The following is a 27,600-nucleotide window of genomic DNA, read 5'->3' on the forward strand; positions in this document are numbered from 1 at the left end:
TGAATGGCAGTAGAATTTTGTTGAATTTTAATGAAAAAATTTTAATGAGCATGCAATCAGGAATAAAGAGTATCAGATCCATCGCTTTCCAAACTTCACAAATATTGGATATGCAAGCATAATGATTAAAACCTCGTGTTCAAGAAGGTATAAGCCCTAAGAATTGAGTAAGCTGTAATCTCCTCGGCTACTTACCTGATTGGAACATGGAGTGTATATTTTTAATTTTAAACTTTGTAGCTGGGAGGGGAAGTAGTAGCCGGGGGATTCGTAGCTGGGGAAGGGCTGGTTGTGGTTGGTAAGCCATATTGAGTGCGGAAATTTTTAGAAAACCACTTTGGCAAGGTTTTATCAGAATTTATAATTTCATACCAGAAATTTGTAAGTTCACCACCCCTTAGTGTAGAAATTATCAGCTAACAATTGTACAGGTATTCAGCCCTCTAGCCGATAGAATACTGACGCCAACAATGATATTTTGATGGAGCTAATCGTTCTGATTTGAACTTGCCTTTTCATTTTCATACTCTTTCCACATTCAGTTCAAATTGTAGCATTAATTTTCGTTAGATAATATGCACCAACTAAAAACACTAGGTTATAGTTCGTATAAGGTGCTCTTAGTAAAGTGGCTTGTTAAAGTCTTTTAGGTCCTCAGTCAAAGCCATTCTCTTTTAATGCTTTCACTAGTTTACTTTAAGTCAGCCTTCAGAAATTGATCTCAACCTGTTTAAAATTCTTGTGATAATAATTCAGTTCTCTTTTATGGCCTATTTTGAGCATAGAGATGATTTGAGGGTTGCCAAGAAACAATGTCAGGTGTGAATGTTATTACTTACTAAGTCTCGTTTTCATGTTACCTCTGAGTCACCAGAATTTTATAACGAAAGAAGATGGACGACTGACAGAAAATTAATGTTTCAAGGATGTGTAAACTTTGTTATCATCGTTTAATGTTTCTCACGAGACATATCATCATTATAAAGAAACCTAATTTGTGCAAGTTGAAATTTTTGAATAGAATATGAACATGGAGGCTGAAGACTTCATTCGTTTCAAGGAAGATGAGCGGACAAGAAGGGCGAAGAATTCTTCCTGTCTTTCAAATCCAGTAGTGACCGTTACAGTATCGTGTATTTTGTCAACAGCGATTGGTTTTTTGATTGCAAGCATGTCTCATAAAGTTGACTTGAACTCATTTATGAATATTGCTCAAACTAAATACAATGGCCTCTTTGGTTACGAAAAGAAATCTAGTTTTAAAAATGCATTAATTGTTTCGCTCTTGGATCAGCCCCACCACCACAGCGAAGGATTGGCACAGAAAAAGAATTTCAATATTATAATCGCATCAACTTCACTGGAAAAACGAGAAACTGGGGTTGGAACCACTGGTAAGAATTTTGTATTGGTATTTGATTTCTTGCCCAAATAATATAACTTTTTAGTGGTAGAAAATGCAGTTGTATTAAATCAGAAAGGAGAATATTTAGAAGTTGCAAATTGCAACTTAGGTGTTCAATTACTCTGACAATATAATGTAGCATAAAAGGATTTTAAGTTACTTATGAAATATACATTGAAAAAACTATAACAAATCTTAAAAAAAATTAAAAAGGCAGGTTTGGGCCTGAGAGAAATTTGACAACAAGCCTGGACATGTAACAGTTCCAAAGCAGAGCACCTGCTATTGATCCTAAACTAGAGGGGCCAGCAATGCAAAGAAAATTTCCCCTTACCCCCTCTAGCCCCAATTGTGGGAAACATTTAGGGTATGCTGTTTATCTATATAAATACTTTAAGGCTGGTTTATAATCTTGTAGTTAGCAAAAAAGTGAGGAGGCAGTAGCCCCCTGGAACCCCTGTGGCACAGACCCTACAGAAACAAAGTTTTTGAAAACAAAGAAGACAAGTTTATATGCATACAAACCTATTTTATTGTTTTATTGTACATTTAAAGATAATTAAAAACATATTTAAAAACAATTCTTCCAATTTCATGACAAATAGTAAAACCCACTCTGTACATTACAAAAAACACTTCTTTAATCATTTCTAAGAAAACTGGTGTTATGATTCTGCCTATCCTATCATAACGAAATGAGCACAGACAGGGGCGTAGCATGTTGGGGGTGTGGGGGGTGTACACCCCCCCCCAACTTTCAGAGAGCTCATCAGTAGAGTTAATTTTTTAACAAAATGTTAATGTAACCAAAGAATTTATATCGGTAAAATATGGTTTTTCATCTCTTAAGCCCCCCTCCCCAAGCGGGAATGGTCACATGATGCCACTTTGCACGGAACTCTCAATGGCATATGCAAGGATCTCCCAGGGGGCTTTGGGAAACAAGATAACCTGCTGTTTTTTGAAATGGAACATGGAAGCATTTTGTATTTGTGATAAAGAGAACATTTTGACAATGTCTATGAGTTTTTTAAGGAATTTAAAAAAAACTATTGAAAACATATTTTGAAAACTCAATGTTGAGCCTTTTTGGTGTATTTCTTCAGTGCAAAAACCATCCATACATCTCAGAAAGCATGCATGAGGATTCTGTGCTTAGAAAATGAAAATATAGTTTCTGTAGAAATTTTTTGGTACTGTTTTGCTGAATATCAATTAGTGCTAATTTTTCCATATTTTGAAACTGAATTTTAAAAAGCTCTAGGTGGATAACTTGACAAGTTGAAACCTCACTATTGAAAATATGTACATTTCCCTTTAAATGACATTCTATGATTTTTTCTATCAGCATAAGGCCAAAGTAGTAGTATTTGTGAAACAAAGTGAAAAAAAGAAAAACACAAAGCAAATTGCTGGATGATCCAAGAATTTTTGGAATGAATTGTAGCTGTTGTTGATTTTTGTATAATTTTTATCTTAGTGACATCCAGGTTGGAGTTATCATGCAATCAATAAGTGTTAAAAATGAATTAATAGATATTTTATAGGGAAAGGGCCTAGTATTATCCTGCATAGTTTAAAAAGTTTCATAAGCCCACTTTGCAGCCCATTTAGCTTAGAAACCGCACTCTGTTACAACCCTGTCAATGCGCATGCCCTCCCTTGGCAATAAAATTGTGACATCACAGGAATTCAGCCAGTGACCAAATTTTGTCATTAGCCTACTGCATGTTCACGAAACAGCTTTTTAAAGACCATAAGTCTGATTTTGTTTCTCTTTCACAGCTGTTCCATTGCACCCTGAGGCCAATGCAGCATTGAAACTAGCAGCACAGATGAAAGCTCAAGGAAGAAAAGAAAAGGCTCGCAAGTTGTTGAAGCAGTGCAAATCACTAAGTCCGCATCACCCAGATGTTCTCAATGACTATGGGGAAGCTGTGGAGGATGATGATGTTGTCGATGCGGAGCATCATTATGCCCTTGCGTTAGTATTTAATCCAGGACATGTAAAAGCAATGAAAAATAGAATAAGGACGTTGCCTCTTGTGAAGCAGCGAGATATGGACATGCTGAGCAGAATCGAAGTAAAACGAGAAGCGCTGATGCAGATTCCCGAGGGAAACGCTGCGTTACAACGGGCGAAAATGGAGGCGTATTACAAGCATATCTATCATTCTAATGCAATTGAAGGTAACACTATGACGTTATCGATGACAAGGGCTATTGTTGAGAGTGGAATCGCGATTGGTGGAAAGAGTGTTATGGAACATAATGAGGTCATTGGGCTTGATGCTGCGTTGAAATACATGAACACAACTTTATTACCCCGAGTGGGAAATATCGGTGTCAAGGACATCATTGAACTGCATCGGAGAGTTTTGGGACATGTTGATCCCCTTGAAGCTGGAATTTTTCGGAAAACACAAGTTTATGTTGGTGATCACGTTCCACCACATCCTTCTGATGTTGACAGACTAATGCAAGATTTCGATAACTGGTTGTACTCAAGGGAGGCTGGCCTCCTTCACCCTATCGAGCTTGCCAGTCTTGCTCATTATAAATTGGTCCATATCCACCCATTCACGGATGGAAATGGTAGAACTTCCCGATTACTAATGAATTTATTTCTAATGCAGGCTGGGTACCCTCCAGTCATAGTTCGTAAAGAACAGCGATTTGACTATTATGACTACTTACAGCAAGGGAATCTTGGTGATATCAGGCCTTTTATAAGATTTGTTGCACGCTGCACTGAACACACTTTAGATGAATTTTTATCCGCAGTTACAATATATCCAGCAAAATCGAGATATCGCCGCATTGTTGATAACCACAAACCCGCAGATATGGACACTCTCAGGTCCTACAAACAGGAAAACGGTGAAGAAGATAGTGAAAATGGGGTCTGCATCAACCCAGCTCAACATAGACAATGCTTATATACTAATCTGCAGCAATGTCGTATAAAAGCTTAATAGCTGCTTTATTTATATATTTGAATGCTTTGGCTAGCTTAATATTTTATATGCTTATATGATGTCTTTCTGAAGTGATATTCTTGTTGTTCGCCTTTCTATAAAAACGTTATAACATGTGATTCAAACAGAATTTTAAGTCTGTTTTAATCCTCAGTCTGTTTTACAGATGATAAATAAGAGGAGCTGGGAAATAATGGATTGTATTTTAGATTTAAAATCCGAGTTTTACTGTCACGGCTTGTCAGTTTTTTGGTGTTCGGATCAATTCAATTCTGTATTAAAACTTTCATCATGCCTGTTTCAGCAACACGCCAAATTACCTCGAAACCAACTTCGCTTAATCCAGCAAGATTGGCTTTTTGAAAGGGTGAAATTTATAGCACTACTCTTAGATATGAGTGAAAAAGAAGATAGATTAGTGGCTCCTTAATAAATTAGTGGCTCTTCTAAAAACTCTTCGAAGGCAACGAGAGTTGTACAATTACATATTTTATCAATTTGTTTCTTATGTTTTTGGAAGGTCTACATACCATCTAATCGAGAAACAAGCTTTTCTCAGCCATGTATCACTTTCTCATAAAATGGGGTTTATTTTGAAAAGAATTGCCTGTACCTGATTTTCTGAAATTATATTCGTGTTTCTTATATGCGTGATGCTACCGATACAGCGCATAGAAATGTGCTATGGACTTTCCTGAATCCGGGCAAGGAAAAAAGTTTTGACTTCCATCATAGCCGAATTGTGATCTGCGCTCTTAATTTCTAGATTATCAAGCTTCAAAGAGCAAAGAAAAAAGGGAAGAATTACTCTAATCAAAGAAACGGATAGTGGCATGTGACTGCAGCCAACACGCAAAAATTTATCATCTTGTAAGCACAATTTTGTTCAGTGGGTGATTTTTTGTGCCTATTAAACACTTGGTTTACCTTTCGACCTTTCGACGTCTAATGAAGATAACTAATGCATCTGATGAAGAACATAACTTGAAATTTTTTGCCGCCAACCCCCATAGAGGCAGCCATAACTAAACTCCTTAACAATCGTACCGGCCCCTCCCTTCACCCAACCTTCCCCAAAAGTGACGTCCTGATTATCTTTGTTCTGCAGTTTCATGATACAGATACAGATACTAAAAGTGGCGTAGCCAGGCAAACAGCAGTGGTCGTGCTCTCCCCACGAATTTTGAATGATGTGGGTATGTCAAATTCTGCCACACTACATTTTTGAACTGAAAAATTCGCGGCCCGACGTTGTACACCAGCATTTTAACTTGCTAATTAGTTTACGGCTCCGTATAGATCCAGCCGTCTCAAGTAATGTTCTCTTGTATATAGTTAAGAATACTTCTTTGTTGTGGAATTTGATGGTTCGTTTTATTGATGCAAGAATTCCATTTGCTTTTTTACACGTTCAGCAACTTGTTTGTTTCATCATGAAGATGATATCTCGTTGATATTTCTGTTTGGTTGCCATGATAAGGAACATGTAATTTTCAATGTTCGTTGGAAGTTGCCACGGTTACGACCATTTTCCAATATTTGAAATGACAGACTGGATATCGACTTTTTCCCGCCACTGGAAGAATAAAGTTTCAAATGAACGGCAAAAATTTTCACTTTGGAATTATTTAAGCATTCGGGTAAGCTATTTAGGTAAAGTACGAAAAGTAATGGGCCTAAAACACTTCCTTGTGGCACCCCACTAGATTCTTCTTCTTCTGTGGGTACCTTATCCGATCCGGACGTTGGCGATCATATCATGGCTCTCCACACAATCCTATTCTTTGTGTTGCGTAACAATTCTACTTCGCTCAATCCAGTACACTTGCACAAGCTAGAAATATATGCTATTCTTGGTCTTCTGCGGCTCTTTTTACCTTCAATTTTCCCAGTAACCCCTAGATTTTCGATCTTTTCTTTCCTCATAAAATGTCCTAAAAAGCTTAACTGCCTCTGACGGATGGTTTTGATTAGGACTTCTTCATTAGATATGTGATCTTCATCACTCTTCTGTTACTTCATCCCCACTAGATAAGTTACTAAAAACCTAGGCTATCACACAGATGATGTAATGTCTATCTTTACACGAGAAATTCCTGCATAGGATTTGCTGAAGTTCATTTCTGTTGTTTCTTGCTGTTTTCCGCCTTGGCCAAACGATTCGATTTTTCGCTCGATTTTTCACTCGACTTTTCACTCACGCCAACAAAATGAAGGCACAGAAACGCAAATCGGCTGCCGCGTTTATCTTACGTGCAAATATCCTTTTACAATGTCTTGACGAACTAGAGCGACATAAGACCCTGTTCGTTCGTTTCATGCAGGAAACGCTATTAAATACTTATTTCGCTTAAGCAAATTACATTTTTTTCAAGAATAATTTTGTTTCTTTTGATTAATTCCATTCTTAAAATTGAATTCATCACTTAAAAAGGTCCCCTGGACCTCCAGGTCCCATGGTAGTATGCTTCCCTGCCCAGCATAAGAGATGAAAACTGCGCATGCACTTACTCGATTCACTCATCAAGGTGGCCAAACAATTCCATTTTCATTCGACTTTTTTGATAGAGATAAAACTTCACTCGACTTCATTCGACGCTATTCGACTATGTGAGGTCATTATAGCCTGCGTGCAGCCCAGTCGGTCGCAGGCTAGTGAGGTCATAGAGATGACTGCTTGACTGCATATAGAGAATAGCCTGCGTGCAGATTTTCATGTATCCACTAATTGCCTTTTTCAAAACTCTTTGTCTCTAAAGCCAATAAGATGTCTTCTCACGGTTTTAGAGTATGCCTTTGGGGATGTCTTTAGTTGCGAGGCATTTTACCACTGTTCTGTTGGTATCCTATCGAGCACGTTTGTGTACAAATAATTAAAATTCAATTCAAAGCCATTGTGCCAATACTAAAAGATTGTTAAAAAAGGCGATTCCCAAGAAGTGTTGACGTACTGGATACTTACAAAATTTCCTCTATTTGTAAATTATCCTAGCCTGATAAAACCAGCCCATTATTCTGCACACAGGCTAGATATAAAGTGGAGTTGTTCAAATATACGATGCCGTACATCATTCAGTCTTCGCTTTTTATGTTTTTTATTACGACAGTTGTCAAAGGTTAGTAAAAGTTTCACAATGTTTCCCTTGTTTCAATTGCTGTTATCAAAATAAATTAAGAACTAACCGTACATTGTGCAATTGCATTTAACAATCAACAGAAAAGTAGATATGTGGAAAATATATCAAATTTAGAGTAAATGTATTCTAAGAATATGGATGTTAAACTAATATAAAAAATTTTTTTCACAAAAAGCTCAAGAAGTACAAATAATCAAAGAATTTGTATCAACTAAGTGATCATATACCGATGTAAAATAATTAGAAATATCATAGATGAAGTTTGAATATAATGCAAAGGATTAAAACATGAGGGGTCCAATTTGAGAATTTACGGTTGCAGTGGGGGCTAATTCGAGAAGGGGGTTATTGACAATTTGTATTTCTAGGGTGGGGGCTTATTCGAGGGGGGGGGGGTTTCGAGAGGCTTTGAAGGTTTTACCAGCAGCACTTGATTATAGATCTTCTCATGACTTTTGCACACGTAAAATTTCTAAGTTCAAGACTCTGAACAATAAAATAAATGAAAGTTCTTGGGAGACAATGGGTGTTTCCTAAGGAATAAAATGCTTCTCGCGGGAAAATGGCGTGGTCCCTGACCCCCTTTTGTCCCTCCCACTTATCCTGGGCTGGAAACAAAATGAAGATGCTCCAAAAATTGAGCTCCTAAGAAACTCAAGGCCTTCTGTCTCATACTGCTAAGTAAAACTGCATTGAGTGCATCCATGGAAAGAATATTAAATACGAAATTCCATTGGGAAAGCAAAAAGCATCAGCCTACAAAATAAAAACGTTTTTAATTTTATTAATTTTACATCAAGATAAAATAATAGAATTTGGTTATATAAACGATCAAAATATGTTTAGATTTTCCCAATATCTGATTCTTCTTTTTATAAGCCCTCGTCGTCACATGAAGATTAAGTACACTCATTTTTTTATAAGAAACAAAGGTCGATGTTGAGTCCTTACAATAATCATTGTTTCTTAAGAATTTTAATTATGATGTCATGAATGCTTTTATGAAATGTTCGTGACTTTTTCAAGTCAATCATGTTCTTGGATTTTACAAAATTTTGTTGTTCCCACTTATATCAAGATTTAATAGTTTCTTTATTTTTTTGCTTCGAGTTAATTTTTTATGACTGTCCAGTACTCGTTTTTTATAGCCAGTTTCTTACAAAAAAAATGCGTATATCTAATCAAAATTGGTTCCATCGAGACCCATTGCTTTGTGAGCCACGACAAGGCGACTTTTAATCGACAGTTTCTACATTATATAACAAGAAGTAGCCTCTTTGCTGATCCATATCCGAACCATAAAGTGGTGTACACAAAAAACCGCACCGTTTTATTTCATAGGGTCGTTATCAGTGTTTCTGTGCAAACACATAGTATAAAGGGGTATGGTTCCATGATAATAACAATCGGCTCCTTTTTGGATTTACATTGGAGACTGAGTGCTCACCACACCTCTGGGTATGATATTGTTAATTGTATCATATTTATTCGAATACAGTTTCGTGTAGTCTGGTCATATGCCCCACACCTTTGCACTAAATCCGTCCCTGCGTATTTGTTCGGCAAAAGTACATTGGTCTTTCATAGAAAAGCACAGAAGTTCAAAGGAATAGCCATTCCAAATTTGTACATATGTACAAGATAATTGCAAGCTAAATCAAATCAAATCAAATGAAATCAAATACCAAAAGACCGAGATCCAGCTTTTTGTTGTTTGGGGGTGGGGCAACTCTCATAAATAAGTGTAACAACATCAATGTTTTACGAAATAAAATTATTTTACTCATGCTATTTAAGTTTTTGGGGGCCAAGGCCCCTTCGGTGCCCCCACCCCCAAGTGCCTTGGTCCTTGGGTATTACCAAATATATGTGCACCTTTTCAAATCTGAAATATCTGAAAAACATGAAACAATATGTTACAAAATTATCATTTCAAGACCTATGCTAAGTTTAATACTCCTTTAGTTTTTATTTGATTAATCTTCTTTAGGTCCGTATGTGCCAAAATGGTCATGCGATTTTGAAGATGGTTTATGCGATTGGCACAATGTTTATATCAATGGGTTTGGTTGGCAACACAGTGCTAGTGGTCGACACAAAATCAAAGATCATACAAAAGACAGTGTCAGTGGTAAGATTGCTTCATTTGCAAGTTATCTCTATTATACTTGTTATTTATTGTATAATCACATTCCAGTTATTGCAAAATACCATCTTCACGTATCCAGTGCTGTTGAAATGAGGTATGGATTGGAGCTGAGTGCCCAAATGAGTTATGGCTGAATCCCTTTGTTTGAGGAATAGCTATTAGTGTTATGGGCTATACACATCAACTTGCAATTTTAGAAAGCCCTCCCTATTTATTAAAGTGACTCATGTCTTTCCTTGCTCAGAGCCCTAGCGTCTATTGGGGCCCCAGATCAGAACGAAAGATAAATAGAAGAGTACACTTCTAGGGGGTATGAGGAATGCTCTCTAAGAATTTTGGAAGGGGTTGGTTGCTAAAATTGCTTTGGTGGCTATTTTGGCTGCTAAAATTGCTCTGGTGGCTATTTTGGCTGCTAATATTGCTCTGATGGCTAAACTGCTCTGGAGGCTATTTCTTCTGTTTGCCATTTTATATAAAACTGTGCCTTAAGATAATCTGCCACTTACTAAGGTCCCTCTAGTTCTTATATATTTATCGATATCTTTTATATTTCCCAGAAAAACAGGCAAATTCATTATAGATGGCTCGTATAGAATCTTCTCTTGCACTACTCAAACTAACTCCAACAACCTCTTTTTCGTAGGCTCAGTTGCAGTTCTAGCAGCACCAACTGGGGTGATATTTGGTGATGGTGGGAAGCTAGTCTCACCATTATTCAAACCAGCGAATGGCTCTTGTAAGGTATGGTTTAAAATGATATTGCTACAAACAATGTAGAAAACTTACGGACACCAAAATTAATTCTCAAGGTCGAATTCAACTATCTTTTGCCCCCTCTGATGTAAAATTTTGATTTAATGCAGAGTAAAATTAAGGTAAACAATTTGGCCAGGGTTTGTATCATAACAGTGCCTTTAATAAGTGCAATTTTTTGTGACTGCCAAAACGTACCTTTAATTTTTTAGAATTTTAAAAGAAAGTTACTGGATTTACTTGGTTTTACTTTAGTTCTACATCAGACCGTGTAAGTTTGCTGGTTCTACGATAAGTTTTCGGCTTTTCTTTTTCAGATGGCTTTCTACTACATGGGGATAAGGGGGAAAAGATATTTCTCCTTTTTCCTTGAAATAGCAAAAGTTATAAAGAAATTTAATGGTATTTCACGTGTCCGTTTATTCGGTTCTTCGATTCCAGACAGTTATTGGAAAAGAGGCGAAGTGACGCTAAATAGCGATGTTGATTTTCAGGTAAGAGTATCTTTAATTAATTCTATGCCTATTTTCAATGAATTGACCTATCTGTTATTGAATGAAACAGAATCATGGGTCTTTTTATGACATTGTGCAATTCATGGACCAAACTAGGAAGGAAATCTGAATGATGTCACGAGAAACAATATGATTGTCTTACCCATAAACCATAGCGTACCCTTAAAATAGAAATGAAGGATTTGTAGATATGTAACTTGCAAGTCCTTAAGTCAGTCCTAGTTATATTTATTCCATTTTAAATGGGGATGTTTTGAAGATTTCAACAGTCGGAGGTCAAAAGGTCTGAATGGTAATAAAACTCGACCTGCTGACAACAAAGAACAGAGTCTTAACGGTCATAGACAATATTATGACAATAAAAACCAAGTTGTTGAAAAAATAGGCTTATTATATTCGACGAAACGAAACGAAACGAAACGAAACGAAACGAAACGAAACGAAACGAAACGAAACGAAACGAAACGAAACGAAACGAAAGTGATATTTAACGAAACAAACGAAACGAGCTCTGTATCTCAACAACCGCTTGCAAAATCGAGTCGAAACCATGAAATTCGTGTCGGGGGCATGGATATTCACTTGTGAGAATGGTTTTTAAAGGAAACATACTTGCCCGTTTCTCACTCTCATTTCTCTATTTTCTCTATAGGGCTGTTTTGATAGCAAAAGTCCCTATTGGGTACATCACATCTTTAAAGCTGTTAGGTTTGTTAGAAGAGCTCCCAAATTAGGAGCATTGCGAAAAATATCTTTTTTTTTAAAACAACTTTTGGGACTCACAGCAAAAATATGAACAATTAATTGCTTAATTTCGATTGCTTTCTATGCTCCTGTTAAAAAACATTATTTCTGCTACAAGATGGAATATTAATACTGATTTTTGTCATAGATATCACCCCATAATTTTCTCGTACGTGATTTCATGTAGGATGTTACTTAATAAAGTTATCTATTGCAGGTTGAGATTATTGGAAGTTCGTATTATTCAGATGGGAAAATAGCTCTAGATGACGTCATGTTCACTGAAGGCTGTTTTACACAAGGTAAAGATAACCTTTTTAAGGATTTATGTTTCATCATTCGAAGCCCATGCTGAACTGTCCCACGTGCTACTGATGGCTTGTGGCGCAAGTGTCATGAGATAACTTAAAGGTATTGAGCCATAATAATAGGAGTAGATTCACCCAAATAATTCGAGTTATGACTTTCGTGCTGCAATCCTATTGGTGGGCTTAGCACTGATCACATGAACTCGCCTCGTACTGGTTTACAAACTGATTCATATACCTCGTAATAAATTGTATCAGCTCTGGACGCAGTAGAAGGAATATCTCTACATCAAACTGTAGTTCCATAAACTGAGCGTCAAGCAATGTCTGTACCGTAATGTTTAGTGCAAGAAATGAAAGGTTTGGATTTATTTTTCTTTCAGAGCTAACGCCAATTAAAATTGTCAAGCCGCAGTCATTACCCAAATACAATTTTCCAGAGGGTGTGTTTTACGAGAAGACAGGCAACAGCTGGTCAATGGTTTGCGATAAAGACAAGGGTATGTTAATTTTACGGACAGTCTTGCTCTGGGAGACTTAGCATATCTTGGGTGTCGAAAGAAACCCCTTTTGGAATGTTCTCCATGCCCCTAGGTATCACCATGAAAAGTTTGATGCTTTATTCCAGTCTGTCACGAAATTCACCTTAAGTGACTGGACTAGGAGGTGAGGCAAGTTGCTGTGGAAGAAGGGGAAGATGGCTTACTTTGCTTCTTCTTGGTATTAACAAGTGAAGCTTCCTAGCACTGCATCCTTGGATGTCTAAGAACATGAAACAACGATACATCTCACGTTCTCCTAAACATATAGAAGACGATATCAAATATTGGCATATGTATCAAGAGCTATGAGTTATCGGGGTAATAAGGAAAATATGCAAAGTCATTTTCAAAGAGATCGCAAATTTTTCGATTAACTTCACAGTTATATGATACAGATGTATCGCTACTGAATTTTGACTTAAGTCGGTAATTGCAAATCACATTCAAAACTGTTTTACTTTGAATCTTCTACGTGTTGTGGGATCTTCAATTCTCTCTGCTTACCATGTCGTACCTCTTTCAGCACTAGCAGCTTGCAGATATCTTGGATGCAACGGTTTAGCAGATAGCACCTTGGTAGCAAGAGGTTTTAAGTCAGGCCAGGAGATCTGCCTTTCGAGCAACAACACGCTCTCTAATTCAAGCAGCTGCCACAATACAACTGGCTGCGTCAATGCTACGTTCTGGAGATGCAAATCAGGTATACCCAGCGTTGCCACTAGAATGTTTTGTATACAATGCTAGTTTACAACGGTTTTAATCCCAGCTTGATTAGGAATGAAGTTACCTTTCACCCTTTTGTGTATCGTACGCACATTGAATTATGTACTTTGTCTTCTATGTGAACACCTAATCATTCCTTTCAATTTTCGAAGGGTTATGACATTTATGATATAGTTAAGGAGGGTCCATTCTTTGAAAGCTCTGCCTACTGCTTAAAGCTGGTATCATGTTTATACAGATTATGTCATGACATGCCCCCGTTTGACCCACAAAACTTGTAAAAGTGGTGAGTGTTACGATGCAAATCAGAGATGTGACGTTCATAGGGATTGTCCATGGGGTGAAGATGAAGAGAACTGCGTAGAATACAAAAGATGTGATTTTCAAAACGATTTCTGCAATTGGATATCAATTAAGCGAAGCACTTTCGAATGGCAACGCACGAAATCACGAGGTGCGTATACCACACTATTACTGTAATGTCTTTAAAAAATTGAGGCTACACAGGGTTGTAGACTTCACGCCATTGACCACAATTAACCCTGAATTTTTTAACCCTCAACCTATAAAGCACTCTTTTTTGAGTAGCAGTCGTTTAATAGGACAGAATTTTTATGTAAATTCAATATCATATAATGCTACAGCCCAACAATCAAAAGTTGATCTAATTTGAACCAGTAATAGAATACCAAAATGTGCCGTTGTAGAAGCAATGTAATTTAGAATTTTTGCCTTTATAGCTTGAAAGAACACAATGAAGTATATGTATAATTACAAAGTCTGTTAGAAGTTGACTAGAAAAAATCAAGTTAAAGAAATGAGCTTTACTAATAGATAGATGTTATTTTGCCGTGGTTCATTGATTCTCGAACCAGGACCAAACTAGAGTGAGTTGATTGAGTACGAGCCTGTGATCATCTGTAATTATCTCAGCCAATTTGTAACACAGCAAATTTGGAAATATTTCACGATCCTCTTTCAAGGAATTTAAAATTTCAAAAAAGATTTTCAGAAGGTGCGTCAGTGGCGAAAAACATATGTTGTGATTTAGGCGAGACATAAATGTATACAACAGAGAGAAACATGTCTTGAAAAAGGAATATATATATATATTTATATATATATATATATGTAATATATTATATACTCAAGAGAGAGAAAAAATGTGACGTCATCAAAAACCTATTTTTAGAATTTTTGAATTTTAACCACATAGCATAAAAGATCACCATGAAATACTTCAAAATATGCAAAATTGGTCAAATATGTCTGAAATCGGTTGAGATATGGCCAATGAAAGATTAGAAGTTTGCTAACGAATCACTGTTATTTTGGCTCTGTTCATAAAGTTATGAACAGAGACCAAAAAACAGAGGTTTGATGGAGAGAGAGCCAGTACACATGTGACCATATCTCTGCCAGTTCGTAACACACTTGACTGATTTTGCACATTTAGGAGAGTTTCATGTTGCTCTGCCAACATTGTCCATTTATTTCATTCTCCCTTCCCTCTAAAGGCCCCCTAAACCCTGGTCTGACAAACTCCGTTAGGAGATTTGATGGTGGAGGCTTGCCATAACCTTCTTCCACAGCAACTTGCCATAATTTGGATCCCATAACCTTTTAGGTTATGTGATCCAAATTCAAAAATTCTAAAAATAGATTTTTGTGACGTCATCACTTTAGAACTCTGTACTAACGATGAGAGGGCGTAATGCGAAGAGATGCCGGAAATGCCAAATATGGTGAGACCTTCACCATGTTTCCCGCAGGCCTGGACCTAAATTGAGGTTTTTCTGTCTCCTTTGCAATAACATAAATCTAGAGTTAGCAGGGGAAAGACGGCACGCAACACCATGCAGTTTTGAAATGTCACTTCCCTTGTATGTTCCCTCGGCATTTCAAAATTCAAGCTTTCTGTCTTGGCACTTTCCTTTCCTTTTCTCAACTCATTGATGGTTAATGGTTTGAAAAGAAGGCTTTGCAAAGTTCTGTCAAAATTTTATCGAACACGAATATTTGTGTCGTTAGTTTAATCATTGTTAGAATAATTTTATCGAGCACTAATAAGGGTGTTAGATGGAAACACATTCAGTGTTTTTTTCTTTCAGTAGGCAGACACTACTATTTGAAAGTCAACAATTCAATTATTCGTCATTCCGATGATGAAGGAAAATTGCTGTTAAAAGATACCATTGAAGGTATTTGACTAGTTTCTTCTTCTGTTAAAGAAAGGCATACAAAAAATTATATAGTATTTCTAACCATTAGTATTTATGTGAAATGCTTAGTCAAACTTGAATTGCCTGATGTATTTTTTTGTGAAACTTGCGTGAAGTTCTCTTTGTGTCGTAAATGAAAGGGGAGTCGTAGTAAATGAACAGCAGACCAGTATTCAGGGCAGAGGCCCCCCCAAAAGTTCCAAATGACACCCCGTCGGCAGCCCAATAAAGGAAAAGAAAAGAACTGTCGCCACTTTGAAACTGTCGAATGAGAGTTTAGTTCTTTTATAAGAACCATTAAATTGAAGTTCAAAGCCTAAAGTTCCAAGAAATTTACTGGAATGTATTTTAATCTAAACTAAAGGACGCAGTCGCAAAATTTTTCAGCTCGCTTCGCTCGCATGAAAGTCTCTTCTGATGTCTTGACGCAGGGCTTTAGATAACTATTAAATGCGTAGCCATTTTCATTTTCAACAAGATAATTCCTTGATATTCAGTTAAAATAGGCCTAGATGCTTGACCTTGACGTTGTCCTCGATCTTTTTAAAATAACATTTTCAAAAGCAAGGTCATACTGTCTTTGGCAGAAACTAAGCAATAAATGGCTCAAACTTGCCTAGCCAGTAAACGGTGTAAAGGCCTACAAGCTAGGCACATATAACGAAATTGTAAGTTTGAAGAAAGTATACAGTTTTTCGTTAATTTTCAAAACGTTTTAAGATTTAAAGAAACTGTGAAAGGAGTTCATGAAATATGTCGGCAACCATTTCTAAAGTCGTCGGCACTTGAATTTTTCTAAAACTGTCGGCACATCGTTGTTTGGATTCTAGCGCCACCCCTGCCAGTATTATACGAGTAAGTAAAAAAAATGGGAAAAGGGCCCAATTTTACTGAAAATGTTTTATATACCTCCAAGAATACAAGTTGATTTTTAACAATGCTTAAAAAGTTACTCTTAACTGGTGTCCCCCTGTTTATAAAGAACCATACAGTAGATTCGATTTTAAGAATTTATTGCAGCAGTTTCTGCTTTGCAAAACACATTTTGCATTTTTGAGAGTGCTTCTTCCTTATTGCATTCTAGCCATTACTTTTTTTTGCAATGCACAGTTCTGCATGTTATTAAATCTAACCTATTTTTCTTTCGGAAGGCTCCCCCAACGTCACTTGTGTGTTGCGCTTTTCGTATCAATCAAGCAGAGACTGGAGAGGAATTTTTCGGATTTTCTCGCTCACAAGGAACACCAGCATGGTAATCCGGAGGATCGTCAACCCGGAATTGCGCGGCTGGATTCGAGAGAACCATCTACTACGTACACGCGGCAATTTTAGGGTGCGTACTTTCTTCGAACATTTGACAAATTACAAGACGATGCCACAGGGAGCATGGAAATACATAGTAACCCTGTGACCATTGCATTAAACATGTTTACTTGAAATAAGAATTGCAAATTACATATTACAGATTGATAATAACAAAAAAAACACTTAAAATTTGGAAGTTAAAGCAAAAACAAAGACAAAATTCATCGACAGAAACAAAACTAGAATAATGAAAGACAAATTGCATAGGAGAGAATACTGTTTTGTTTGTTTTCCATTGCAAGTAAAGCGTAGAGGATACTAAGCAAGCGGCATAAATGAATGTATTTTACTAAAAAGCAGTGAGCAAAGCTTCTAACATTTGAGCAAAGCAAAGCTTATTTTTAATATACCCATTCCCCCCCCCCCCCCCCCCGTTATAATATTGCTAAATTTCGACGTTACGTGGCTCAAGGTAAACATTTTGTCATTGTACAGGGGGGATCCCTTTGTTTGAAACCAAAAGTGATATTTAGAAACCAACAGTGATAGTTTCAGGTTTGCTTAATCTTTTTGTCTTATAGAGTGCATTACAAGTCACGTAAATTGAAGGGAATCAAACTTTTGTATATCTTTTAATCTCATGTACTTTTTTCCCCGCTAAGGTCAGCGTTCAAATTACTTATTCCTCCATTTAGATCCGAATTGATGTCCTCGGAATAGGCAGCGACGGGACCTTCAAACTGGCTGATATCTCATTCTCGCCTGAATGTCTCTTTCGAATTCACACTCATGGTTAGTTTCCAGAAACCATTATTCTCAAAAACATTATTCAATAGAGTTCTTCAATGTGACGTCACAAAGATTGCTTTTAGAATTATGTATTAGCTATAGGTTACATGGTTTGAAAAAGTCTGTAACGCGTTTCTGGATAGTTTTTTTACCCAAATATTGTTGATTTCTGCATCAATTTTGCTCAGCATCTTCAATGCTTCATCTGCATTAGGCAAATCCGAAAACTCGAAAAACCGTTGTAAAAGTTGAACGGCATTCGCCCCATCAATAGCTGAAGAAACTGGATCAGTGCCATCTTCAGTTGGCGGAGATTGTCTTTGATCTTTAATTTCTTTTGCAATCTCAGAGCTGCTCAAAATTGGAGAGGTCACCAATTCTTCATCGATATCCATGAAGTGCTGAAATACTGGAGATCGGCAAGGTGCTCAAGAAGATTACCTAGATTCTCTTCCTGTGTATCTGCCGTCCCAGATTCATCTTGGCCTTCACTTAGTTCCTTTTGAAAACCTGCCTTTTTAAAGCAGTTGGCAATTGTTTCTTAGGTGACCCCATTATCCCAGACTGACTTTGACCAGCGCAAGCACTCCAAAACATTTACAGTGAAGTCATCTGAGTTTTTTTCTTCAATTGCTCTGATGAGTTTTGACAGCAGGCGCTTGCGGTAGAAAACTTTACAGTTTTTGATGATGCCCCTATCACATGGCTGTAGTCGGCTGGTACAGTTTGGAGGCAAATACTCCAACTGGATTGATTGAGTTTTGTGGCAATGTGCTGGTCGTGTGCACTACAATTGTCAACAAAAAGGAGCACCTTCCTTCCTTCCTTTGAAAATTTTCTGTCAAGGTTTAGCACTTTGTATGTATAGGTCCTATCAGGAAGCAGCTTAAAAAAGACTCCTGTTTCATCTGCATTAAATACATACTTTGGGTCATATTCTTCCAGAAAACTGGGTAGTTATAGCTAATCATCGACAATATCTTTCGGTACTCAGTTTGTTTCACCACCAATACGAAATGTTATTGCTCTTCTTTTCTTGAATCGGTCAAGCCAACCATCGTTGCATTGGAAACCCTCGTGGCCAAGTTCTGTGGCTAATTCATTTGCTTTCTGTTTAAACAGAGCTCCGCCAACGGCGGCCCCATGTGATTTAGCTTGTTTCAGCCACAAAAGTAAGGCATCCTCAATTTCATCAAATTTTGCCTTTCGTAACCTCTTGGTGTCATTGCCAAAAGTGTGATTTTTTGCCAAGTATTTTCCTCTCTCTTTCCAAACCGTGTTGACCGTAGATTTACTGAGGCCAAATTCTCTCGTGATTTCGATTTGAGTTTTATGTTTTGATTCAATGACGTTGGTGATGGTTCGTTTCGTTTCTAAACTTACTGCTTTCCGCTTTCGAATATCCATTTTTTGCTAACTGACATTAATCTTAGTAAATGAGAATCTGGAGCTCCGCTAGCCTATAACAAATACACCGTCAACAATGCAGTTTTTTCTCATTGAATATTTATAACCAAGTACGTTATAACGGGATTATACTGTATTTCTTTCACGCTTTCGTATCGTTCATGACTCAGCAGTAATTTCATACGACATTTATACGTTATCTTGGGATCGTTTTGTATATAGTATCATGATGTTTTGTATATAGTTGGAACATGTTTGTCTCTTACTATTTCACAAGGCTCGTGATAAAAGATTATCTCTATTCCATTCACAAAGCATTTTTATCACTACACAATCTTTTTTACAGTCCCAAGCAATCGATCCGATATTTTCGCCTGCCAAAGTGGCGAGTATATCTCTTCTTTGCTAGTCTGCAACCTCAATGCGGATTGCTTAGACGGCAGTGATGAATTGAATTGCAGTGAGTATGCTTTCTGTCAATAGAATGTTTATTGTAACATGGAACGCCTTGCCTCATTTTAATTTCCAATATTGGATAAGGGTTTTGAGATGAATGAAAGGGCCTCATGTTAGCTAACATAAGAAGTTTAAATTTAAATCGCTGCTTAGAGTGAAATCAAATTTTCATTACACTCATTGTCAGTTTTTCATTGTTCTCTGTTAATTGCAAAATTCTTTGAAGGGAATAACGTGCAGGGAGTGAGAGGAAGTAGACTGTGGAGTGAGGTATAGGTGATAGAGATCAACGGGGGGGGGGGGGGTTGTGTAGAAGTAGGGGATTTGAAGGGAAGAAATGTAGTATGCTGAGAAATTTAGAAGAAATTACATTGTATTGGGTTTCAAGCTATTTTCTATGAAAATGAGTCATTTAATTGATTGCGAAGTTAGAGCATTTAAGGCAAATGGCTACAGGAATATGTTTTCAGGGAAAAATAGGAAATTTTTTCAGACCTGCTTCAAGTTTCGTGACTTTAAACTAGACCTGCTTCAAGTTCCAACTCTTTTTAGACCTTGGAAAGAGATCAAGAATTTTCTTGAATTTATTTTATTTTATTTTTTTCACCAGAAAACCGCCCGGAAACATGCACATTTGAGGAATCCTTGTGCAACTGGAGAATTGAAGAGAATGCAGCTAAAATATTGCACCGCAAAAGAGGCTGGAGAGGTAAGTCTGAAACTGATTTATCAACAGATCACACCAACAAAGTTATCAGTAAGTCCGCCAAATCTTCAGTATTTGGTTATTGCACAATATAGCATCAAATGAAAATTACGACCGGCTAATAACTACAGTAAATCCCCGCCTATAAGAACCTACTTTTTTGACGTTCAGGCTGAAGTAGGTTCTTATTGGAAAGGTACTTGGATTAATTTCAGTGTATGAAGGTTCTCATTGGAAGGATCCCTTATTCAAAATTTTAGGATTCATTATCAAGAGATGCATTCAACCCTGTTTTTTCCTTTTGGTAATGTTATTAATGCAACATTACAAAGATATTTACAGGAAGATATTTGAGCGCACTGGCTGCCTATGACAGTGGATGGATCTGGAGATGATCTCAAACGTCCTCAGGAATTGAAAATTATGAATTCTATAATTATGTTAAAAAGTCAAAGTGATTTTAAAGTTCTCTTTCGTTACAGTGTTAAAATGCTGAAAATGCACAACTGAACATTTTTATACCGATTGTGATTTACCTCATCTTTAAAAATCTGGGGGTAAATAAGCACCATTGAAAACTCTCTTTTTTGCCCTTGGAATAAGAACCTATTATATTTTATCACACTGAAACAGGCTCTTAATTACAAGGTGCATAATTTAGGTAAAACAGCCTCTAGGTTCTTATTCTTGTAGGTTCTTATATGCGGGGATTTACTGTAATTGATACGGCGTTTGTTAGAAGCAATCCAATTTCAGAATTTCAAAAGATCTTCAAGATATAGCAGATCAAACTCAAAGCGTGCCTTCGATGTAAATACAGTATGCTTTCGTTAAGTGGGACACTCAAGAGACCGAGCAAAAGTGTACTAATTAGCGGGCGTCCTACTTATCCGGATGCTTGAAAAGGATAAGCAAATTCAAGTGACCGGGAAAATTTGTACTACATAACGGGTGTCCTACTTATCCGGGGTCCCACTTAACTAGAGTATACTGTAATGAGACAAATTTTCAACTTCACATTAACATTAACAAAATAGTATTTTATTAAATTTAGTCTGGGGGATGCTTTTAAGCCTTTCTAGAGGGTATCATTTCAAAATATTTCTTCTGCGTCGGACCCAACTATAGTGGGTCCTCCCACATCTATAAACTTGATTCTTACCTCCCAAGGTTCAATTTCGTGGGGCCGTCTCTGAAAAACGTTATCCATCCAAATCCAATTATAAACAAGACAATGTACTAAGGAGTATCTGTATATACCTTCAATAGAGCAAAAATCTTGACTTTTGTTTTTTAAGTCACTTGCCCCTAAACTGTTTCCATAACACGTACTATAAATTGCTTGTGGTGCCGTAACCCACTGCAAACTTTATATTCATTTGCTTTGCTGACCCCCCCGATTCACATTACAGATTTACGGCCCTGATATCTAGGGTATTTGTACGGTATAGAACTACCATTTTTTTCCATACGGAGATATATACATTTTAATAGCTATATTTTACATCGCAACTATGCTGTTGATATGTACATATGAAGGATAATCAATAAAGTGGTGCGTGTTGTACCTCGAGTAATGAACAAAATTGATACAATGAAATAACCACTTTGTACAAGAAATTAATATTTAATACGACGTTTCAGGCATAACTCTTCATCAGGTAAAAAATATAGAGGAGAAACGGTTAAGAAGAGAATATAAGAGTAGAATTGAAAGATGGACTAAACTGAACGTAGTAGGAATACGACGAGGAACCAGTGTGACCAGATCTAGCATAATATCATGCTTTTAGCATAATTTTGGCCAAAAGTCGTCCTTTAGCACAAAATCTGGCATAGTTGGAAATCTAGCATAATTCTGGCATAATTTTAGAATTTGCTAAGAAAGTGATTGTTTCCATTGATATGAGATCCGCTGTCTATCGTCACTGCATGCAAATACATTACGCATGTGTGGCTATTATTGTGTGAAATTGTAACGCCATCTTACCAAAACATACCAGTACAAGGCAGGAAGGGTTTTTAATGCCGTCTGTATTTGAAAGTAGCTGATTGGTTACTGTCTAAGTTGGCAATAATGGTTTCCAGAAGATAGCTCTGTCAGTAAAAGAAACGGGCCATCTTTATTTAACATATACAAAACTACATATATCCATATTTTTTGATTTATTGATTGCATTGGTTTTCTTAGCTGTATATACTCATTTTGTAAAGTGGACATATTTTGACCACTCTTTATAATTTGCGCCTTGATATGAAGTTTAGCATAATTTCTGTAAATCTAGCAAAATTTTATGACAATTTTGGCATAATTCTGAAATTGTGATCTGGTCACACTGCGAGGAACGTAAGACGAGATGGAAATATGTGAGGTGGTAGAAAGCGTATAGATTAGATTACGTAAAATTAATAATAGCTGGGTTAGGAAAGAAACGAAAGTTGTTTATCAAGACCATAAGGAATAACAGTACCCACTATCCTTTATAAATATTTTGACAGTAGTTTACTAGAATTGTATTTGACCCCTTCCCCCTTCAAGCAATGTTGTTGAGATCTTTTTATTGTATACGGTCTAATAATTTCACCAAATCTCAACAAACAACATTGCTTGGAGGGGGCGGGGGAATGAAGGGAGCACAAACTATATTTTTATTGTTCAATGTAAATTTCTTACTTTGAAACTAAGTCATATGTTTCGACAGGTTTATTCAAGCTTAAAAGAAGTAATGGACTCGTTCAAAAGTTGCTGTCTTTCATTATCGTCGTATCACCTGACAGTATGACCGTTAAAAGAAGTGTTTCTGCATACAACATTCATAATTAAGGGAATCAACATTAAGAAACAAACTATTCATTGCATGGAATGGCGTCCCAACATCAAAGTTTGACACATGGCCAGCCATAGCAAGATTTTTTCAGAAAAAAGGATCGTCGTGAATTAAGGCCAATTATAGAAACCTACAAAAATAGAGAATTTGTTTCTAAGTTTTTTTGATGGAATTTTTGGGACTTTGATCAAACATATATTTTCACTTTTGAATAATATCTTAACTTCAAATGTCAACACAAAGCTGTTTCATTTCATTGGAAATATGAAATTAATATCTTTGAAGAATGGGATCATAAAAGCTTCCTAGAAAAATACCCTCAATCTCCCGTTTTTACTTGTTTATCCCGTCCCTTTTCAAAACTTGCTCCCCCCCCCCCTACTTAAAATTTCTTTAAAAAGGCACTTGGTCCTGGGTCCTATGATGATATTTATCCACAAGGCTTTCTGCACATTGTCTGCTGATTATTTTGTATGTCTTAACTGATCGATCGAACTTTGTTAGTTGCTCAACGGTCAGCCAGTTATGAGACCAGTTGGCCCTATCAATTATCAAGCATGCTCTGTCCTCCAGACGTTGGAGTGTATTCAATTTTGATTTAGGATGACTCCACCAAATAACATAAGCGTTTCTCAGATGGATTTTATATTTCTTATTTGGCCAGCGCATGACTCCTAATGGTTTGAAATTAATTACTTTTGAAGTTAATTTAGAAGAATTATAATCGATCTAGAAAGAAAAACAGAAATCTGGCATCAGAAAGTATGATGAAGAACCTGACTGTCAAACATTAACGCGAGACAAATAGAAAGGAAAATCGCTAATAGTATCCAATAATGTATACATACAAGCAGGGCATTTTTATATTTTAACTAGATCTCACCCTCCATGAAAGAATGGGCAGCTCTAAGTGAGCTCAAAATGGTTATGAAGCTAAGGTATGCATTTTTCCTTTTCACAGGTGGTTATTATATAAAGCTGGAGACAGATTGCATAAAAAGTGGTCATAGTGGTTACCTTGTCAGTGGAATAATGCAACAGCCTTTATCTGGAAAATGCACGGTTTGTTGTTTTAGTCATTATTCTCTGTACCTTGAGAGCTGGTGCTAGAGCCAAGCTTGTTTCTTTACAATTCTTTTTATCTCCTGAGTTTCGTACTGGACAACATCCAATCGGCTTTGCCTTAACACACAATAATAGAGGTACCTTCAGAGCTATATTGTCTGTGGGGGTTGCATTAGTCCCTCTTTCAATTAGAGTGATGGTTTCTATTCAGTTGATCGTTAAGTTTACTGATCCATAAGAAAGTCTTTTGTATAGATCAATGGTTAAGTTGCATCGAATCGAGACCCTATAACTCATTTTCAGTTCATCATAAATGAGTTTTTCAGCCAGTCCGCCCCTGAATCGAGACACACTTAATGCCTAATTTTTAAAGTGTCATCTATGTTATGGCAATAGAACTAGTTACATTTGTTGCTAGAACAACCATGCAACTTTTGTGCTGCCTTTATTTTGAATATGTCGATCTATCGACCAATCTTTAGTCATTCAAAATAATGTGGTGTATTCGTTCTGAAATGTTGCGTGAGCAGTGTTGACATTTGCTGTAACCCCTGTGATTCATCGCGCGCATGACAAGTACATTTTTCACCTATGCTGAGTTTTTGTACTAGAAGAAGCTAATTGAGCCGGTCAGCCCGTTAAACTTTCTCTTTTGTCGTAGTTCCGCTGGTTTTATCGTGGGGGGATTCACCACGATCTCGAGAAGTTGGAGGTCCTGTACTACGACCCAATGAGCCGCATAGAGAAGATTTTGTGGACGAATAATGGTAGCCGTATATACACGTGGGACAGGCGGTATTTCGGCAATGTCACCTTCAATGTTTTGTCTCTGTTCTACAGGGTAAGTATCATCCCCTATAACCCAGGTGTGCGTGTATCTATAATAGGCCTGCTCATGTTGGGTTATGAAATCTTACCCAAAAAGTATTTTTACACAAATTTCAAACCCAAATGCTCTGAGCAACCTTATCTAAAGCAATATCATTTCGATCCCAATACCCACATCCCTATCCCAGGAGCTAGTGTCTTAAGCTAGAAAACCCAAAATTATTCTTAAATTTGTTGTCAGCAAATCTGAGCTTGTTGCCTCGTTTACAAAATTTCCTTGGGGCCTCCAAGACCTTTTGATGGCTGAATGTGCGAAACTGGCTTCATTTTAATCTTGTTCTAATCAATTAATTTTCAGATAAAGCTGAAATTCGTCTGTGCATATGACGATCAAAATGATATTGCCATAGACGATGTTTCTTTTACAGAGGATTGCTACAATGTAACAAGTATGTCTGATTTTTAGTTAAATTGCTCTTTTTAACTTTTCTCGTACCATAGTTATTCATACGTTACAAGTTTATGCTGATTTTTGCTTACCTTTAATGTGTGTAAGACATATAAGGGGCCCTGCCAACACTTCTTGTGAAAAGTTGTGAAAATTAAATGCCTCTTTCTGTGAGAAAAATATCGCTTTTTGCGTTTAATTAAAAGTGCGCCTATGTTAGAAAAAGCCCGCTTGTAAGGGTTAATTGCCTTTGTCAAAAATAGAAGAAGCACTTTCGCTAAAATATTTGTTCAACAAATGAATTAATCATTATCTACACGATTACGCTTTTAAATGAAAACGCAACTTTATTTTTGCATTTTAGCTTACTGTCTACATGAAAACGGAAAATCTGTGAATGAAAACGCGAGTTTTTGAAAACTCTTTCCAGAGTGGAATTATTTGAAAACGCGAGTTTTTGAAAACGCTTCCATGAGTGGAATTATTTGAAAACGCGAGTTTTTGAAAACGCTTCCATGAGTGGAATTATTTGAAAACGCGAGTTTTTGAAAACGCTTTCCAGAGTGGAATTATTTGAAAACGCGAGTTTTTGAAAACGCTTTCCAGAGTGGAATTATTTGAAAATGCGAGTTTTTGAAAACGCTTTCCAGAGTGGAATTATTTGAAAACGCGAGTTTTTTAAAACGCTTTCCATAGTGGAATTATTTGAAAACGCAAGTTTTTGAAAACGCTTTCCAGAGTGGAATTATTTGAAAACGCGAGTTTTTGAAAACGCTTTCCAGAGTGGAATTATTTGAAAACGCGAGTTTTTGAAAACGCTTTCCAGAGTGGAATTATTTGAAAACGCGAGTTTTTGAAAACGCTTTCCAGAGTGGAATTATTTGAAAACGCGAGTTTTTTAAAACGCTTTCCAGAGTGGAATTATTTGAAAACGCGAGTTTTTGAAAACGCTTTCCAGAGTGGAATTATTTGAAAACGCGAGTTTTTGAAAACGCTTTCCAGAGTGGAATTATTTGAAAACGCGAGTTTTTTAAAACGCTTTCCAGAGTGGAATTATTTGAAAACGCGAGTTTTTGAAAACGCTTTCCAGAGTGGAATTATTTGAAAACGCGAGTTTTTGAAAACGCTTTCCAGAGTGGAATTATTTGAAAACGCGAGTTTTTGAAAACGCTTTCCAGAGTGGAATTATTTGAAAACGCGAGTTTTTGAAAACGCTTTCCAGAGTGGAATTATTTGAAAACGCGAGTTTTTGAAAACGCTTTCCAGAGTGGAATTATTTGAAAACGCGAGTTTTTGAAAACGCTTCAACACCAACTGTGGCTTGCGGCTTGCCTAAGCTCGGCAAAAACATGCGCCTGCGCAGATTTTTGCGTTTTTTTGTAGACGGGATGGACAATGTGATAACGTGCATGAAGACAGAAAAACCTTTTATCCGTTTTCATCAAAGTGAAAACGCAATTTTTTGAAAACGTATTCGTGTAGACGGGGCCTATTTTTCAACAACTGAATTAATCATTATCTAATCAAGCAAAAGAAAAATAATAACCTTCTATTTTGCAATCCTTATGGATAAAAGAGCCTTCACCTTTTTGCAAAATAATTCTCAAGTTCCACTGACACGTTCATGTGCAGTCAATGTGTCTAGGAAGTTAGATCATGATATAAGATAGAAATATTTTGATCTCGTCAATTTTCCACATAGGTAGGCAGGGACTGCGGAAGCTGGGGGGGGCTACGGGGGCTTTAGCTCCCCGATAATTTCCAAAATGTAATTAAAGCCATATAAAAATTGCCCTGCTCTTGGTTTTTAGCATGTTTAGCCCCCCAAAAACGTTTTAGCCCCCTTAATCTGTATTATGCTTCGCGGTCCCTGTAGGTAGCCATTATCGGGGAATTCCTTTACTAATAAAAGGCTTCTAGAAAGAATACCTCTCAACTTCTATTTTGAAATTTAGTTGTTTACTAAATTCTCCTCTACTTTGTTTTGTTTTCAGATTACAATGCACTCACTATAAAGCAAGGTTTGTGAAATCAAGACTGTTTGCTTATTACCTTCCTTATTACCGGCATGACAAAGGCAGTATCATTGTATTAATTTATTTTTGGGTGGTTTTATGTCAAGAACATCGCATTTTCGAGATATGAAAGTGTTTTTGGATTTAGCCCCATTCTGCTTACAAAATAATTATGTTAAAGTCCTCAATAAATGGGGAAGGAAATCCACTTGCTAGATGCGGGGAACTGACAGTAGCTTTTCGAAACAAGTGATCGCAACATTGTTTTGAAAACAAG

General features: G+C 36.8%; 2 protein-coding genes across 4 annotated transcripts in view; both read left to right on the forward strand.

Annotated features, from left to right (window-relative positions):
- The first annotated feature begins 84 nt into the window (after positions 1–84).
- On the forward strand, positions 85–4,458 carry LOC135696782 (protein adenylyltransferase Fic). The gene is made up of 2 exons (XM_065216294.2): positions 85–1,394; positions 3,191–4,458. Exons 1-2 carry the CDS (start codon positions 1,025–1,027, stop codon positions 4,378–4,380), a joined length of 1,560 nt encoding a protein of 519 aa, XP_065072366.1. The 5' UTR covers positions 85–1,024; the 3' UTR covers positions 4,381–4,458.
- A 2,672-nt stretch (positions 4,459–7,130) lies between these two features.
- Positions 7,131–27,600, forward strand: part of LOC135680861 (MAM and LDL-receptor class A domain-containing protein 1) — a 29,939-nt gene continuing 9,469 nt past the window's right edge. The window contains exons 1-17 of one of the 3 annotated variants that reach the window (XM_089113661.1): positions 7,131–7,499; positions 9,511–9,651; positions 10,313–10,410; positions 10,740–10,916; positions 11,899–11,983; positions 12,373–12,489; positions 13,055–13,231; positions 13,493–13,708; positions 15,366–15,455; positions 16,628–16,809; positions 17,477–17,573; positions 19,324–19,437; positions 20,044–20,142; positions 23,929–24,029; positions 24,694–24,873; positions 25,219–25,309; positions 27,303–27,329. In XM_089113661.1, the coding sequence (XP_088969787.1) occupies positions 7,442–7,499; positions 9,511–9,651; positions 10,313–10,410; positions 10,740–10,916; positions 11,899–11,983; positions 12,373–12,489; positions 13,055–13,231; positions 13,493–13,708; positions 15,366–15,455; positions 16,628–16,809; positions 17,477–17,573; positions 19,324–19,437; positions 20,044–20,142; positions 23,929–24,029; positions 24,694–24,873; positions 25,219–25,309; positions 27,303–27,329 (2,050 nt within the window). In that variant the 5' untranslated portion in view covers positions 7,131–7,441. The remainder of the gene's footprint in view (positions 7,500–9,510; positions 9,652–10,312; positions 10,411–10,739; positions 10,917–11,898; positions 11,984–12,372; positions 12,490–13,054; positions 13,232–13,492; positions 13,709–15,365; positions 15,456–16,627; positions 16,810–17,476; positions 17,574–19,323; positions 19,438–20,043; positions 20,143–23,928; positions 24,030–24,693; positions 24,874–25,218; positions 25,310–27,302; positions 27,330–27,600) is intronic. The other 2 variants (XM_089113660.1, XM_089113659.1) reach the window with 2 other exon arrangements.

Source organism: Rhopilema esculentum, chromosome 18, assembly GCF_057945365.1.
Source record: "Rhopilema esculentum isolate cy_ngs chromosome 18, ASM5794536v1, whole genome shotgun sequence".
Classification (NCBI taxonomy): domain Eukaryota; kingdom Metazoa; phylum Cnidaria; class Scyphozoa; order Rhizostomeae; family Rhizostomatidae; genus Rhopilema; species Rhopilema esculentum.